This window comes from Octopus sinensis, linkage group LG2 (assembly GCF_006345805.1).
Source record: "Octopus sinensis linkage group LG2, ASM634580v1, whole genome shotgun sequence".
NCBI lineage: Eukaryota > Metazoa > Mollusca > Cephalopoda > Octopoda > Octopodidae > Octopus > Octopus sinensis.
Window position 1 is genome coordinate 91,420,304 of NC_042998.1, and position 16,795 is coordinate 91,437,098.

At 29.8% G+C, this 16,795-nt stretch overlaps 1 protein-coding gene across 1 annotated transcript in view; it reads left to right on the forward strand.

Moving 5' to 3' along the window:
* The window catches only part of LOC118762202 (titin-like), a 285,670-nt gene that overhangs the window by 158,382 nt on the left and 110,493 nt on the right, over positions 1–16,795 (forward strand). Inside the window, exons 53-64 of the mRNA XM_036500741.1 lie at positions 57–447; positions 1,200–1,339; positions 2,763–2,881; positions 3,906–4,145; positions 5,757–6,004; positions 6,457–6,661; positions 6,938–7,070; positions 7,909–8,068; positions 8,554–8,684; positions 9,912–9,981; positions 10,889–10,990; positions 16,044–16,400. Coding sequence (XP_036356634.1) covers positions 57–447; positions 1,200–1,339; positions 2,763–2,881; positions 3,906–4,145; positions 5,757–6,004; positions 6,457–6,661; positions 6,938–7,070; positions 7,909–8,068; positions 8,554–8,684; positions 9,912–9,981; positions 10,889–10,990; positions 16,044–16,400 — 2,296 coding nt within the window. The remainder of the gene's footprint in view (positions 1–56; positions 448–1,199; positions 1,340–2,762; positions 2,882–3,905; positions 4,146–5,756; positions 6,005–6,456; positions 6,662–6,937; positions 7,071–7,908; positions 8,069–8,553; positions 8,685–9,911; positions 9,982–10,888; positions 10,991–16,043; positions 16,401–16,795) is intronic.

Below are 16,795 nucleotides of genomic sequence, written 5' to 3' on the forward strand. Positions count from 1 at the left end.
CAGATATCAGCAATATATGTTACCAATTTCCTATTCTTTTCTTCTTTTTTTTCCAGAACCTATATCATCATCAGAGGAATCTCCTCCAGTTTCTGCAAATGTACCTCAAGAATTACCAGTAGTAAAACCTGTACCAGCTGTGCAAGTTCCTACTGCATCACCAATTCTGGGAGTTAGAAAAGTTCCTTTCAAAATACCATCACCTGCTCCAGTTCCCAAACCACCACCACAACCACCTGTTACTGAGGAACCACTTTTAGAACCAAAGAAAAAACCAACAGTGAAGTTTGGTGCACCTGTTACACAGCCTCCAAGATTCATTGAACCATTACAGAATGCCACACTAATTGAAGGTATCAATGTGATGCTTGAATGTACCGTGATTGGAAAACCTTTTCCACAAATTATGTGGTCACATTTTGGACTTCCAGTTATTGAAGATGAAAAGTAAGCTTAAGAAATATAATTTTAAGTATATTTTTTATAATTTTTTATATATTGTTTGCAAAAGATTTACTTGTAAATAAATGTTAGAAGATAAAAAAATCCCTAACAGCTATATAAAATCACAATGATGCTTGGTATTTCATCATGGCTCTTTATTCATAGAAGTCTTAGATAAGTATTGTAGTTCTTAGATATATTTTTTCTTGTTATCAAACCATTGTTTTTAAACATTGTCTGAAGAACATACTAGTACAGTACAGCCAAATGTGACCTGCAAGCAGGTATGGCATGGAAATATGTATTTTGCTTTCACTACTTGTTTTAAGTGCCTGTGTAGTTGGGAGCAGACCTAGGCACCCTCTTGACCTCCTCACCTTTGATCCACCAGAAAGTCCAAAATATGACAGCTGGAGGGAGAGAGTGCTGCACTGGCTCCTGGCTGGTACTCATTACAGCTGAGTAGACTGGAACAATGTGAGATGCTTTGCTTAAGGACAACTCATGCTTCCTGGTCCCGGAGTTGAACCCATTACCCTATCATCACCAGATGAACACACTAACTACAAGGCCATGTTGTTTCATGATAAATATATTACTTAAGAATTATTGGAAAAAATAATCTAGCATTCATTAGAGCAATTTTTGTATTCAGTTGAAGGATATTTAATTTTTGATCTTTCTTTTGTTTGTTCTTTCATTAAACCTATCTATTATTTTTCTCTATTCAAATTTTTATATTTCTTCTATTTTAGCCATCATGTTTATACTGATGTAGTTACAGGCCGTTGTAACTTCTTGATTTCTAAAAGTACATTACGAGATAAAGGTGATTACACTTGCACTGCTCAGAATATAGCTGGTCAAGACGCTACTAGTGCAGTTCTTGTTGAAGGTAAGCACTTAATATTTTGTAAAAGAAAATTGTGAAAATATGAATGCGTTTGGAATTCTACTGCTCACCATAATTAACTCAAGTAGAGTTACACTTTCTTCTAAAGTAAGATAAGATCAGTTTAGTAGAGGATGATGATAAATTATTTCTCTCCATATGTACAAATACTTAATTTTATAAAAACCAGTTAGTAAGATCTGCCTAAGTTTCTAGAGTTGGATGTCACAACTTCACTAATAGTATTGACTTCTGACTTGCTAATGCTGCTTTCTTTCACTTTTAAGCTCTTGGTTAGTGTATTTACTTTTGTTGTTGATTTTTTTATGCCTGGATCATGTGGATTAGATTTACTTTAAAGTTCTGTCAAGTATTGAAATGTTATTACTATTACCTTGTTGGCTTTTATTTTTATACAGTAAAAAGAAAGCTCTGAGAATTAAATTTTTTAAAATATTATATAATACATTTAATGACTATTTAATCACAGCAGCTTTGAACCTAAGTATTTGAAGTGATTATTATGTGGAACAAAGGATATAGGATAATTACTGATGAAAATGTTTTGGGTTTGGAAAGCAAATTTCCCATTATTAAATTCTACTAACAAATAAGAATATCTTAGCCCTACTTCATTATTATATCAATTGAAGACACTATTAAATTTAATTGTTTCTCAAAATAGCAATCATTCCTGTGTAAATATTTAGATCATCTACAAATAAAGATTACATGGGTGTTTCTTGTTTTGTAAGCCATAGTATTTCTTCCTAATTTTGTTGTACACCTAGATTTATTATATTGAGTGCTTTCTTTACTGCATACAATGCAATATAGAGGAAAATACTTTATCATTCTACTTGCTCAGGACAACTTGGGGCCTCCAAACAAAACCTGTTTTTTCCCATATGTTCTATTATTCTATTATATAAGAAATGGTGTCTTTTTGGAACCAAGCACCTGAGGTAAACAAGGATAGTTTTTTGTATAGTCTCTAATACTATTGTTGCAGACTTATAAAATGAGTAGTTTTTTCTTATATATTCTGTTATCAAATTAGAATTGAAAAAATTTGGAAACATTATCCTCAAAGTACTTTTTCCAAACTTTTAATGTATATATTTTGCAGTCACCATTGTTGGATTGGTTATACATGATTATGTGTTCTTGTGTGGTGGTGGTGATGATGAAAGTGATGATGCAATGTATTTGTTTATGTATTGTGCATATACACACACATATGTATGCAGTTAATTTTAATATTAATTTCCTTTTGATATATATAAAATTCCTAATGATATATTTTAGAAATTGATAATTCAATATTCAGAATATAGTATCCTCCTGGTTTCATTAATGGTTTATCAATCAGAAAAGCAACCTATATTGTTTAAAAAACAAACTAATTTTTGTTTTTCTTTTTCAGCACCAAGTGTTCCCAAGTTGATTGATGGAATTGATCATGCACCTAAAAAGCCTGTACCAAAACCTGAATATGTGCCTGTAAAGAAAGTGGATGACAAATTAGCAAAACCTGCTCCTCAGGTAAAATGAAATTCATTTTCTAAAAGTTATAGTAGGATTTCATTATGTTCATAATTTTTTTTAAAAACTTAAACTTGAGTTGCAAGACAAATTCTGTTTCAATTTCAATAAAAACACCATTCACTTTACAACAAATCTCAAGCACTCCCTTCTCATTTGTTCAACATAAAACAGTGTGTGTATGTGTGTGTGTGTGTGTGTGTGTGTGTGTGTGTGTATGAATTAGTTCTAGACTGAAATGTTGTCATTATGAGAGTTCAGCAATAAAAAACATATCTTCAAAAATTTAGTACATGGTTTAAAATATCACAGAAGATACAAAGTACTTCATATTTTATTTCACTTATAAATTTGTAAGTATTTGTAGCATATATGCTTCATGTGTTCTCTCTGTATACTTACACACATACATATATACATATGTTTATATATATATATGTATACACATACAAACATATGTATATATATATATTAGAAGGTTTGGAGATGATGTACAGGTATTATATATTAGAAGAAATGAGGTACTCAGAAATCCGGATGGTTTTATATTTACAGATATTTATTAGTATGTTACATGTTTTTATACATCATATATCATTTTAACTCTGTTTGTCAGAGTCAAAATTCCTGCAAAAACTTAGTTAAATTTGAAGACTCCACTAGAATGGATGAAATCGCTAATATATGATATATGGTATATGATGTATAAAAACATGTAACATGCTAATAAATATCTGTAAATATAAAACCGTCCAGATTTCTGAGTACCTCATTTCTTCTAATATATATATATATAGGTCTCTGGTCAGAGTTGATTATGTCTATGGAAATCTGGGAAATGTCTTATTTTTGTGGAAGACAAATCCCCCCTCTCCACACTGCTGATGTTGTGCAAGAGAAATACCTCATGTTTCACAAATAATTAATCTAAACTTCTATTGAGATGAAAAATTGTATTTTTATCTATGCAATATTTGATTTTCTACTAAAAACTATATTAAATTTCAATTCTTTGTATTCATAGGATTTCAAGACTTCTGCTTTTGAGGAACGTCTGAAGCAGGAAATTCAATTCCGTGCAGGCAAGATTCATTTCACTAGTGATGTTGGAAGTACAAGTGAATATGATTCAGAACATCCCGAAGATAAAGTATCTGTTGGAAAAGAACATCCCAGAATAACACAGACACTGAAAAACTTCCGTTTAATTGAAGGTTCAGATGTAACATTTGTCTGCAAAGTGACTGGAAAACCAAGACCAAAGGTTTGTTTTTAAAAATTTATTAAAGTTTTGAATATATTTTGATTGTGTAATGAAATGCTTATTTTGTTGTGTTAACTCCTCAGATTTGATGTAGGGTTCAGCTTCATCATCTTTAAATGTCTGTCTTCTCTACTGGCATGAGTTGGACGTTTGACAAGATCTAACAGGCCAGAAAACTATGTCATGCTCCAATGTCTGTGTTGGCATGGGTCTACTACTGGATGCCCTTCCTAATATCAAATACTTTATAGAGTCCTGGGTGCTTTTTTGTGGCACCAGTATTAGTGAGTCATCAAGTGGTTCACAATAGTGGGATTCCGTTTGACTGAGTAGGACTACAGTAGCGAAGGTGGCAAATTTTATGCTAGATGATAAACGGAAGGGACTGGAGCAGGTTTCTTGCTGCAGAGAGGATACAAAGCTGCTCACATTATATAAAAGTGGGAAGGAGTAAATTGTGTAAAACTGGAAGAGAAATGAAAATGATGATGATGATGATAATGACACGGTACCAGAGTGGGGCTCTGGGGAAAGAACTAGAAGGGTGGGTGGGTAGACATTACAAAAGCGTAAGGAGAGGATATTTATTATTTTCCCATTTGTGAAACAGAAGCACCTAAACAAATCACTTTTACCGGTTTTATACCACTCACTTTTAACAAATAGCTGGGAACCTGTAACATTTTACTTTCTTTACTTCAACTATGCTTTTACTTTTGAATATAATCTCTGCTTTTGTACTGCAAATTAAAAAAATAATATTTTTATGTCAAAGAATTCAAAGATTTTTCCTGCTTTATAGCTATTTCCATTTTTTAAAATTCTCATTTCCCTTGTATAATACTATTTCTCTGAAGTAACAAGGGAGCCTCTAAGTAGTCTCTTGACCTGACAGATATACCAGAGAAAGTATTGACTTTTCATCTGTTGCTTTCAGAAGATGAGGAATATATAAGTAAAATGTGTTGTTGAATATAATAGTCATTCATTGAATTGAATTCTTAAGTTTCTTGCTGTAATTGTGTAATCTTGTGTAATATAGGTGTAGGAGTGGCTGTGCGGTAAGTAGCTTGCTTACGAACTACATGGTTCTGAGTTCAGTCCTACTGCATGGCACCTTGGGCAAGTGTCTTCTACTATAGCCTCGGGCCAACCAAAGCCTTGTGAGTGAATTTGGTAGACGGAAACTGAAAGAAGCTCATCGTATATATGTATATGTATGTGCATGTATATGTTTGTGTGTCTGTGTTTGTCCCGCCAACATCGCTTGACAACTGATGCTGGTGGGTTTACGTCCCCGTAACTTAGCGGTTCGGCAATAGAGACTGATAGAATAAGTACTAGGCTTACAAAGAATAAGTCCTGGGGGTCGATGTGCTCGACTAAAGGCTGTGCTCCAGCATGGCCACAGTCAAATGACTGAAACATGTAAAAGAGTAGAAGAGAGGTACTAAGAAGTGGAAAAAAACATTTTAGAATTAATACCCTTCCACAGATTATTAGTATAGCAAATGAAACTGTTTCCACTGTACAATAATGCTACAAATCTTGTTTATTGGTGTTTTATAAAGAGACAACAGTGATATAATTTTTTTCTATATTTCTATCTAGATTGCTTGGTACAAAAATGGTGTAAGAATGAAGCGTTCCGGACGTTGTGACATGAAATATACTCATGATGGTTACTGTACTCTAAAAATTCGACTTGCCATACCAGAAGATGCTGGCCACTATACAGTACTTGCAGTGAACTCAACAGGAAAGGACACTTGTTCTGCAGAGCTCTATGTGGACCCTGTAGGACCTATTGATGCCACTTCATTTGTTGAACCAGAAACACTAGAACGAATGCTCAGAAGGTATAAAATGATATATTTTAACTGGATTATATAAAAAAATCACAAAATTATTATATTAGTTCTTTTATATTTTAATATAACTTTTCAAAGTTAATTATATTTTTGTTTGAAAGCAAGTGGCAGATATTACATTTTTACCTGATTTGAACAAAGATCATGAAATTATTTTATTTGCACTATTATGTTTTAATTTAACCCATTAAAGTAACAGTTAATTATATTTTTGTTGAAAGTAATTGATCCAATTAAATAATCCATAGACAGTAAATTTGATAAATTTATTCCCTTTCTTAATTCACCAATTAGAACTTGCACATCTCATTGAAATGTGCTGCTAGTCAAACATTCACCTCATTTACTTTCCATAACTCAAACACTACAAGCTAATAAATTTCCCATCAATTTTATAATTTTGGTCTTTAAGTTATAATTATTATTTTTTTCTATGATAGAGACCAAGATAAAATTAATCAAAAAGCTGGTGGCAGTGGAGTTTTTGAAAAAGCTTCAAAGCCTGCCTTCCAAGTTATACCAGAAAACCAAGAAGCCCGTGAAGGTCAAACTGTAAGGTTTGATTGCCTTGTGACTGGACGACCTTATCCTGAAATTAGTTGGTACAAAAATGAAATAGAAATGCGTAGTGATGACTACCACAAGGTAAGATGTTTTCACTGAACTTAAATAACCACTGTGCTTAATTCTAAAACAATTGTTGAAGGCTTTTGTAAAATAAATATTTTAATCTATCTGAAGTTTTGATATTTTATAACGATGTCTATTCAAATTCATTGCCTTAAAACTACTCTAGAACAAAATTTGTATTGAGATTAGTTTCTGCATCATAATCAGTTCATTCATATTCTAATGAAACATGTCCATTGTTATCATTTTATCCTTTGAGTGTAACCTGTAAATTATTCACTATTTCTTCAGGTGGTTGTGAATGAAAATGGAATACATTCCTTGATAATTCTTTCTGCCACAAGACAAGATCATGGACAATATAAATGTGTTGCTCGAAACAAAGCTGGTGAAGCAGTGTTCTTCGTGACATTAAATGTTATGGGTATGTTAATAAAGCTTGAACATTTGATATTTTAACCTTAAAAACAAAATATAACATGCAAGTTAAAGTGCATGGCTCAGTGGTTAGAGCATCAGGCTCACAATCATGAGCTAGTGAGTTTAATTCCTCGACTGAGCTGTGTGTTGTGTTCTTGAGCAAGACACTTTATTTCACATCACTCCAGTTCACTCAGCTGTAGAAATGAGTTGCAACATTACCAGTGTCAAGCTGTATTAGCCTTTGCCTTGGACAATATTGGTGGTGTGGAGAAGGAAGGTTGGTATGCATGGGCGACTGCTGGTCTTCCATAAACAACCTTGCCCAGACTTGTGCTTCAGAGGATAACTTTCTTGGTGCAATCTAATGGTCATTCATGACCGAAGGTTTTTTTTACCCCATTTACATGTTATATGTACAGGTGACAACTACCTTGGATTAGTGTTAAGTTTTCAATTAGTGTGTCGACTATCAGGAAAGCAAAAGATATCTTTCTCTTAATTACCACTTATTAACTTTATCTGTCTCATTTCTTGGATTAAAGACCTTTTGTCAAGTTTCTCAATTACAGCTTGCATTAATAAGGTATTTTTAAAAATCTGCAATGTCATTACAGTGCTAGAAAATTTTTATTAACATTTATTAGAGAATTAGAGAATTACTGTTGCTTTTGTAATAATTTTAGCTTGATATTTTGTATAGAAGAGTTTATAGTTGCCTGTAGCACAAATATTTAGTGTTGTCTGTATTTTTCATGCAATTTCATTTTCATATTTTAGATATGCTATGTTCTAGCATGAGATAATCAAAACATTTTATTATTTCTTTTTTAAAATTACAGAACGACAAGAAATACATCCACCACATTTTGTTGAACGTCTTCAAAATTATAATGCTAAAGAAAATCAAACTGTCACTTTGACTTGTACTGCAGTTGGTTGCCCATTGCCAATGATGAGTTGGCAAAAAGATACCAAGATGCTTTCCTCTAAAGATTATGAGTAAGTACTTTCTTTAAATCTTTCTCCAATTTTGATTTAAGAAAAAAAAAACCAAACATTCCAAAACAATATAGATGTAAAATGTTATTTTTACTAGTATACATTACTTTAGCGAATTTAACACACTATGTTGATATTTGAATCAGTTTACATTAAGGATGATAGCTATTGTTTTTTAATTAATTTGAAAAAGAAAAGCTTGTCTAAATGTTTCTTCAAGTTATGTTATTCAAATTGTTTCATATTTTCTCAAAATATGTCACAGTATACTCTATGTTATGTTTAATTCTAAAATGAATGATCATTTGTGTTTGCGTGTGTGTGTGTGTGTTTATGAGAGAGAGAGAAGACATAGTTATACGAAATTGTTATTAAATTTACTCAGAAGTAGTTTATGCAACAATATCTAAGTTTTAATATTCTTAAGTTTTAATAATCTGGAAACATCTTCAAATTCCAAAAATTTTTGCCTCTTTAATCCACAGTATATCTACTGAAAATGGCCGTTCTACATTGACTATCAAAAATGCCACTCCAGCTGACTCAGCTTGGTTTCAATGTTCTGCTGTCAATGTTGCTGGATCTGCCCTTACACGAGCTAGACTCAACGTTATTGGTAATCTATTATAATTTGTTATTTGCTAATTTTATTTTATATGATATTTTTGCAAATTTCTAATAGTGAAACATTTTATAAATGTGTATATAATTTCATACATGGACAAAAGTGCAGACATTTTATAGTGGAGTATTTGCTTCATCTCTGAAGTTAGCTCCAACATATTCTTTGGTCAGTCAACCCATCATTTCCATTATTATTTTGTGATAATGTTCTTGGGGTAGTTTGTGTTGATGCCAAATATTTGCTGCCTAGGTAATGAATATGAGCATAATGAAAAAAACCTATAAAAGAACATTTGTCATTGATTGCTTCTATCACTAAAATAAAGTGTATACTTTTACATGAGGTATACCTCCAATTGGATGGGTTAACTACAGCCTGTTGTACAACTCTTAATTTCTGTGAACTGAATCAAAAGCTCTTGACAAATCTAAACCTGGTTTTCCAGTACATGTAGCCAGATCAATGACCCCAGGCTATTGAAACAGGCATCTCAAATTAACTCTTCTCAGTATTGAACTGCAGTCACAAACTATAAGTTTTTATGGTTACAGATACTCCTCTAAAGACTCTTCAATTTGTTACCATTGTGTTAATTGTAAAATAATGTGTAAAAACTTCATTGGTAGGTTTTATGTATTGTGTTTGCAAGACCCTAACAATTTTTATAAGAAGTACATTCATAGATAGTTTTAGTACCTCTCTGATGTCACAATGTTTATTTGTCCAGATTGTCTTGAGATAGAATTAGAGAAATTTTTAAAGCTTTTGAACTAATAATACTTAACCATTAATATAGACAATGCAAAAAAATCATAAAACAGAGCCAAGTTTGTTACTCCTGATGAACAACTCTGTCATCACAAGTCTTTTTCATAATACAATTATTAGTTTAGTCCATTGTTTGGGTCTCTTTCTAGAATAATTATGAATTCCTTCACATCAGTAACAAATTTGATTTATATAAATTACATTAAATATTATTTCACAGTATCTTTTTAAATTTTGAATTCCAAAATGTTTGTTAAATTCCATGATTGTGTGTTAAAAATTTAAATTGTCCATTATTAAGATGACTTAACATTACAACATTAATTTTACACAGTTAATTAGCTTATACTAACACTGACACTATATTTGTTTAATGCATATTGTTTTACACATTTTATCCAGTTAATGTCATATTTTTGTCTTTCATTAAAACTTTGTCACATTTTTTAGGAAAAGGTCCACAACAACCAGTTACAACTCCAGAAGCACCAATGTTTGGAGTTAGGAGGAGTACTTCTCCGTAAGTTGCTATTCTCTATATTATTTTATTATAAATACTTTTGGAAATTATAGAAGCAAATAACATGGTACTTCAGAACCTCAGAGGCTGCATAAGGGATTTGAATACAAATATTGTTATATCAGTAATAATTCTGTGAAGGTTTTTTCTTTATTTCTATATTTAGCTATATGTAGATATGATGATAGCTGTATTTCTTTTCCTTACATTTAGCAACATTAATAACCAAAAAGGATTTTAAAACAAAACTCTGAATTCACAAAGGCAGTTATTAGTATCATTATCAGCATTGCTGTATATTCTGTTAGTTATTTTCTGATATTTTGGAGGATTGTTTCCTTATGTAATTAGCTTATAATCTTCAATTTAAATAAAACTCATGTTACTTAACAATACCATGCAATTTTGTTTGAGATTATTTACTTTTTAGTTACAGGAAAATTTTCTGCCTTTTTCAATTACGTTATGTTCTAATTCAGATTATGACTGAAATATTTCCTTACTGAGTAATATATATAAGTGAAATTAAATAGATTTGATTTATTTTTACCTTTTGATTTCTGAACACTTTCTAGTTTTTTTTTACTGTAATTGTTGTCTGGTAATAGTGCTTAAATTATCAACTTATATTTCTTTGATATTTCCCTCTTTGCCATTAAGGTGAAAGATATAATCAGTTACCAGATTATTGTTGTTTCATCAATTAAAAGTTGTAGGTAATTATCATATAGTCTGCTTAGCATTTTCTATGAAATTTTCTTTAAATGTATCATAGAAATAATAATTAAAAAATATTACCTTGTGTTTTGCAGTCAGGAATGACTTTCATTGTAAATCTTATTGTTTGAGAGTATTGAAAGTAGAATATATTGCAGTGAAAGTTAATTATGAATATTTTTCCCTTTAGCAAATATGAAATTCAACCAATTGGTCCTGTTCAACAAATATCTTATGCAACAGAACATGACAGTGCAACTCTGCGACTTTTGAGAGAAGATCCTCTCAGAAGGTTCGAACTGAATCTTTAGTTGGGAATGTTGTGTTCAGTTTTAAACAAAATATTTTGTTTGGTGTTATTTGTTCTGAGTAAATAAAATGACTCATGGAATCATCAAAGAAAAATAAAATTACAATTCTATTCAGAGAACAAAATATAATAGCACATATATTGATTAAAACAGTACAAACAAATCCTCTGATACTTCTGTTCTATTTAAAATTCCAACCACTAAAGAAAGATTTTCATTTATAAGAGTTTTTACATGAACACACTTTTTTAATTCAGAAAGAAGTTCCATCCGAGTCATTTTATTTAGTAATCTTTTTTAATCAGCTAATTCTTATTAAATAGATTTTAAATTTTTTTGTTTCCTTGAATTTTATTTCTTCATGCTTTTATTTTATCTTATTTCTTCTTGTTTTTATGCTTCACAGTTTTGTTTTTGTTTTAGTTTAAGCTGTTGTTTTTTTGTGTTGGTTTAACTATTTCAGTTCATATGTTTGTTACTCTTTTTGTTTTACCACATTATAAACTAACAGTTAAAGTATACAATATAAATAGGATTTGTTTGGCAATGAAACACTTTTTAATTACTTGCACTAATTGCATAGAAAGTAATTTAAATTTCGTATTTAAAATTTTCCAAACACATTCTTTCAAATTCTACACATTTTTTGTAGCTGCAAAAAAAAAAGAGAAGTAATTGATTAAAGAGGAAAATAGGATTTCTTATTTTTTCCTCCTTTCTCTTCATATAAGAATCCATAACAGATAAATATGTGATGCAGATTCTTGAAATTATTATTGGGCTTATGTATCTAAATTATTGTTAGGCTGTTTAAATTATAGACTTAAATATGTATACTCTATTAACAATTATCAATATCCCATTGGTTCTGTCCTTTTCCTTGTAAATTTAGTATTGTCTTGATTACATTAAGAAATATAATGGATTCTTCCCCACTATTTTTATTAGTATGAGCAACAAGATGATGGTTTTGTACAACAAATAGGTTATGCCACAGAAAAAGGAGTTAGGTGTAGATAAATTCATAGACAAAATGATATTTAAAAAAATCAAGGTGTATGAAAAGTAATCTGAAGTTTGGTGTTATTTATTCTGAATAAATAACAGTAATCTTTAGTTTGACATAGATATAAGTTAGTAGGTTAACAAAATTTTGTTGCACCTTGGGAAAATCATTATGCCAATAACGATAAACATGCATGCTGGTTCAATATTACTTCTTTATTGTTAATCAATGGGTTAAATATCTAACCAACCAATCATTTGTTTAATGTATTGGTTAGATATTAAACTGATTGACTAAGAATAGAGAAGTGATATTGAACCAATGCATATGTTTATTATTATTATTAAGGCAGCAAGCTGGCAGAATCGTTAGTATTCCAGGCATAATGCTTAGGGGCATTTATGTTCTGAGTTCAAATTCCATCAAAGTCAACTTTGCCTTTCCTCCTTTCGGGTTTGATAAATTAAGTACTGGTAAAACACTGGGGTCAATTTAACTGACTAGTCCCCTCACCAAAATTTCAGGCCTTGTGACTTTAGTAGAAATTATTATTATTATTATTATTATTGGCATAATGACCCACCCAAGATACAAGATTTGTTTCAGCACATGAAGTGACATCAAGATACAAAAACAATGTAAAATTTTCTTATATGAGAATTTAATAAATTAGAATAGATATGTTAATTGAACAATATTCAATTGAAATTTAAATGTGGCTACTAACTCATATGTTTTCATATCTACATGCAGCCACTTAACATAATTCAGTTATCATTGATTTCACTATTAAATAGTTAAATTAACAAGAAATTTGAAATGTGAATCCTGTTACTATATAATTTTAGTTACAGATTGATGATTCAATAAGTGCTTTTCAAATATTGTGAAATTCTTTATTCCATGACATTCTTTAAAACTGTAATGGAATTCTTTTCCTACAATAATGTTTTTGCTTAATGTTTTAATATTTAATACTGATTTATAAAATTTACGAGCGAGACATGGTCCATGGTCCATTAGTGGAGTAGTGGTAGTGGTGGTGGACTTAGTAACTCCAAATAAGAACTGACTTATCTAACCCACGCAGGCATGGAAACGTGGGTGTAAAATTACACTGATTTAGATATAGTTTATGTGCACTTTCAGATGTGAGGAATTTTGAATATGTTGGCATCAAATTGTAGAGACTGACAGAAATTTGGATGAAATCTGAAAATTGATAAATATAATTTGTTTATGTAGCAGACTATGGCAAATACTCATTCTATGGTGAAGTAAAAGAAATATCTAATTTACATTGAATTTACAATATCTAAAGACTGATGACTCTAACTCTCATTAATTTAGTGTCATAGTATACTCTAACTAAGTGTGTGTGACACACACATAATATTAATTCTATTCTAATTAAATTAAATCTTTTACAAAGTATGTAAGAACATTTTAAAATCTTTAATTTTTAGGACAATAGAAACATCTCAAATAAATTAACAAAATATATTAATTTTTTAGTTTTTTCATATACTGTCTTATTTCACTGATATTTACTAAAATTTTATGAAAGTTGTTATATTTCTAAACCTGAACATTTAGAAAACTTTTGTTATTTGACATAAAGATGAACTTAGAAGTTGTATGCTAAAGTAATTTTATCAACTGTTTCCATCTGAAATAGTTCATTGATATAAAAATGCTAACTGTTTAAAACTTATACTTAAAACTAATTTTAACTTTGTACTAATACTTTCTAGTGTTTGAAAGTTTTTTTTATAGAAGTTTAATGAGAAAAGCTTTAAAGTTTTGTTCATAAGCTTATTTAATTATTAATCAGCTTTTGTAACAACAGTTTAAAATTTAGTTTAGTTATTTTTTTTTATAAAACTCTTTGATAATTTGTTTATTTGTGATTCTTTTATGATTTTTACATAATAGTTCTGTTGCACATCATTTATGTACCAGTTAATATATATCAATAGCCCTTTATATTTGTTTCTAGCCTTTGTTTTCTTTATTTACCCATGTTACCAAAATGTTACTAGAACAAATGATAATGTTTTGCAACATTTGGGACATCATACTAAAACCAATTTAGTCAATTGTTTCAGTGTGACATATTTTAGATTCAAAGCTATTTGCTGTACATATGTATAGATTAGCAAAGCATTGCTGGATTTTCATATTTTTTTGATTTGCTGTAATTGGGGGTTTGAAGATTTATCAAGAAAAAATATCAATAGATGTGATTGAACACATTTCTCTTTATCATTAATTACTTAACTGTGCAACATACCTCAGAAAGTCTTTAATAATTAAAAAATTCAACACTATATGTGAAACTCTCTTTGAAAGTAATTGACTTCATATAACCTCTATGCTGATTATTGTCTTCGACTATCATTTAGCATGACAAAGACAATACACAAATACTAAATACCATAGAATATAAATTCTTGATTTATTAGAATTATCCTATAGAGGATGTGTCATAATTACCAAAATTTATTTAAAACCAACTCCATATGAGAATGCATGCTAATCTTAAGAATTAAGAATTCTCCAAAGTTAATATGCCATTAAGGAAAAGGACAGGCTTATTGTGTGGAGATAAAAGGACAATTATGGACACATGTTTCTGCTTCAATAGGTTTCATCAGCATGATAATTGGTTAACTTTGTCTCCAGTAGTCAAGGAACTTAGAATTATGCAAAAAGAGTAGAACACATAAATAGCTAAAGAAAAATATTTGAAAATTAAAATATTCTGTTATCAGCCTTGATACCTAAAATTAGTCAATAGTTTTCATAGTTTTAAAATAGTTTCATTTAATTATAACTACTTCACAAATTGAAATTATAACCACTTCACAAATTTGATGAAAATTATTGCTTGCCTCATATGAATGGTATTGATTTTATTTTCAAATGAAGGTTGAATTAAGTCATTCTTAATTGAATATATTAATAGAATAATGTATATGCACACGTACATAAATGTTTAATAAATTAAACATTCTTAATGACTTGAGGTATGATGCAACTGGAATGGTCTTGCCAGTGAGGCATATTTAGCTTCAGGTGAATGTAATCAATAGAATGGTAGTTTTTTTCAAGAAGTTTTTCATGTTTATATCATATCAAAGTCTTAAATAATAACAATTGTAACTTACTTTGTTTTTCATGTTTCCTAAGATTAAAAGTAGTTTTGTATTCTATGTAAGAAAATAATTTATTAGTAGTCCTAGTGGAGTCCTTGAAAAATATCTTAGTAGTTGAAACTTTATGTTGTAGAAAAATAAAAACAAATGTTTAATTATATTTTATTTAGCTTACAAACATACAGTAAAATATAGCATAATTTTCAATTGACAATTGTAAATGAGTAGCTAAAACAATTTAATTATTACTAATGATCAAGAAAAGGTGAATAAGTTGAAACTTACAGCATGTATGATTTTATTCTGAAACTTTAGAATGCATGCATTGTTTTATATTTAAAAAATATTTTTTAATTATAAAGTAACTCTTGATAGTTCTAATTATGTTCTATTACCTTAATGATATAGTATTTATTGGCTAGCCACAAATCGATCAGAATATGTTTATTTTGTGAATTAGCTAACCACAGACAACAAATAAATTTATTGACTTGCAAAACAATAATTTTGACCAAGACTGTCACTATATATCCAAGTAATTACCATAAGATTGTGATAACAAAACATAGCAGAATGCTATTATATGTTATTACAATAATTGGCCAACATTGTTATTGTATATTATATATTATTTTAAATTACATGTGTATATATGTTAGTGCTTCTTTACAATTATTCTATTTAGGCGAGCACTAAAAATACTTTAAGATTATCTATAAGGTTATATTTTATTTTCAAAGTTACTTTAATATTAAGTTTAAATTATTCTGTTTATTTTGAAATGGAAAATGATTAGTTGTTATTTTAAGGAAAACATTGTTAATAAAACAATAAAATGCATTTTAAAAAAATATCTATCATATTTTACAGTGAGGAGATTCCAGCTCCTATAGATGAAATGGTTGTTTGTGCACCAGCACCAACAACTGAAACACCAGTTGACGGTCAACCTACTGAAGGGGAACCAGCATTCAAACCTCCATCTGTAGCAGAAGCAAAGTTGATTTTTGATCAATCTGGCAAACCACTGCCTCCACCAGCAACACTTCCAAGAGTTCAACCTAAACCAGAATTTATACCAAAACCTGTACCAAAACCTGCACCTGTTCAGGAGAAATTCATTTCACCAGACAAAAAAGTGAAACCTGTTAAAGCTCCTGTTCCTGTCCCTGCTCCAGTTCCAGTTCCAGCTGAATCAACATTGCCACGTGGAGATTCACCACCAAGGTTCATAAGCAGTTTATTACACATGCATGTTGATGTAGTTACAAAACAATATAAAAATATCTTGTCAACATTTAGATATTGATGGTTTGAGTGTAAATCATTAAGGAATATAATTTATAATAATTCATTATTCATACTTTGTAGATTACTTTTATTTATAATAAATACATTATGTCCATTTCATTATCTGTTTGTTTTTCTCATTTATATACATATTTTACTTTTGCACATGATATTACAAAAGCACAATTAAACTGTTAATCTTTTTATAAATGGTTCTATTCATTTAGTCACAATATTATTCTTTTATTAAAAAATTGTTTCATAACTTTTCAAAATGGAGTAGTAGAAGTAGTTCTCCAAATCACAATAAAAATATCATCTAATCAATGGAA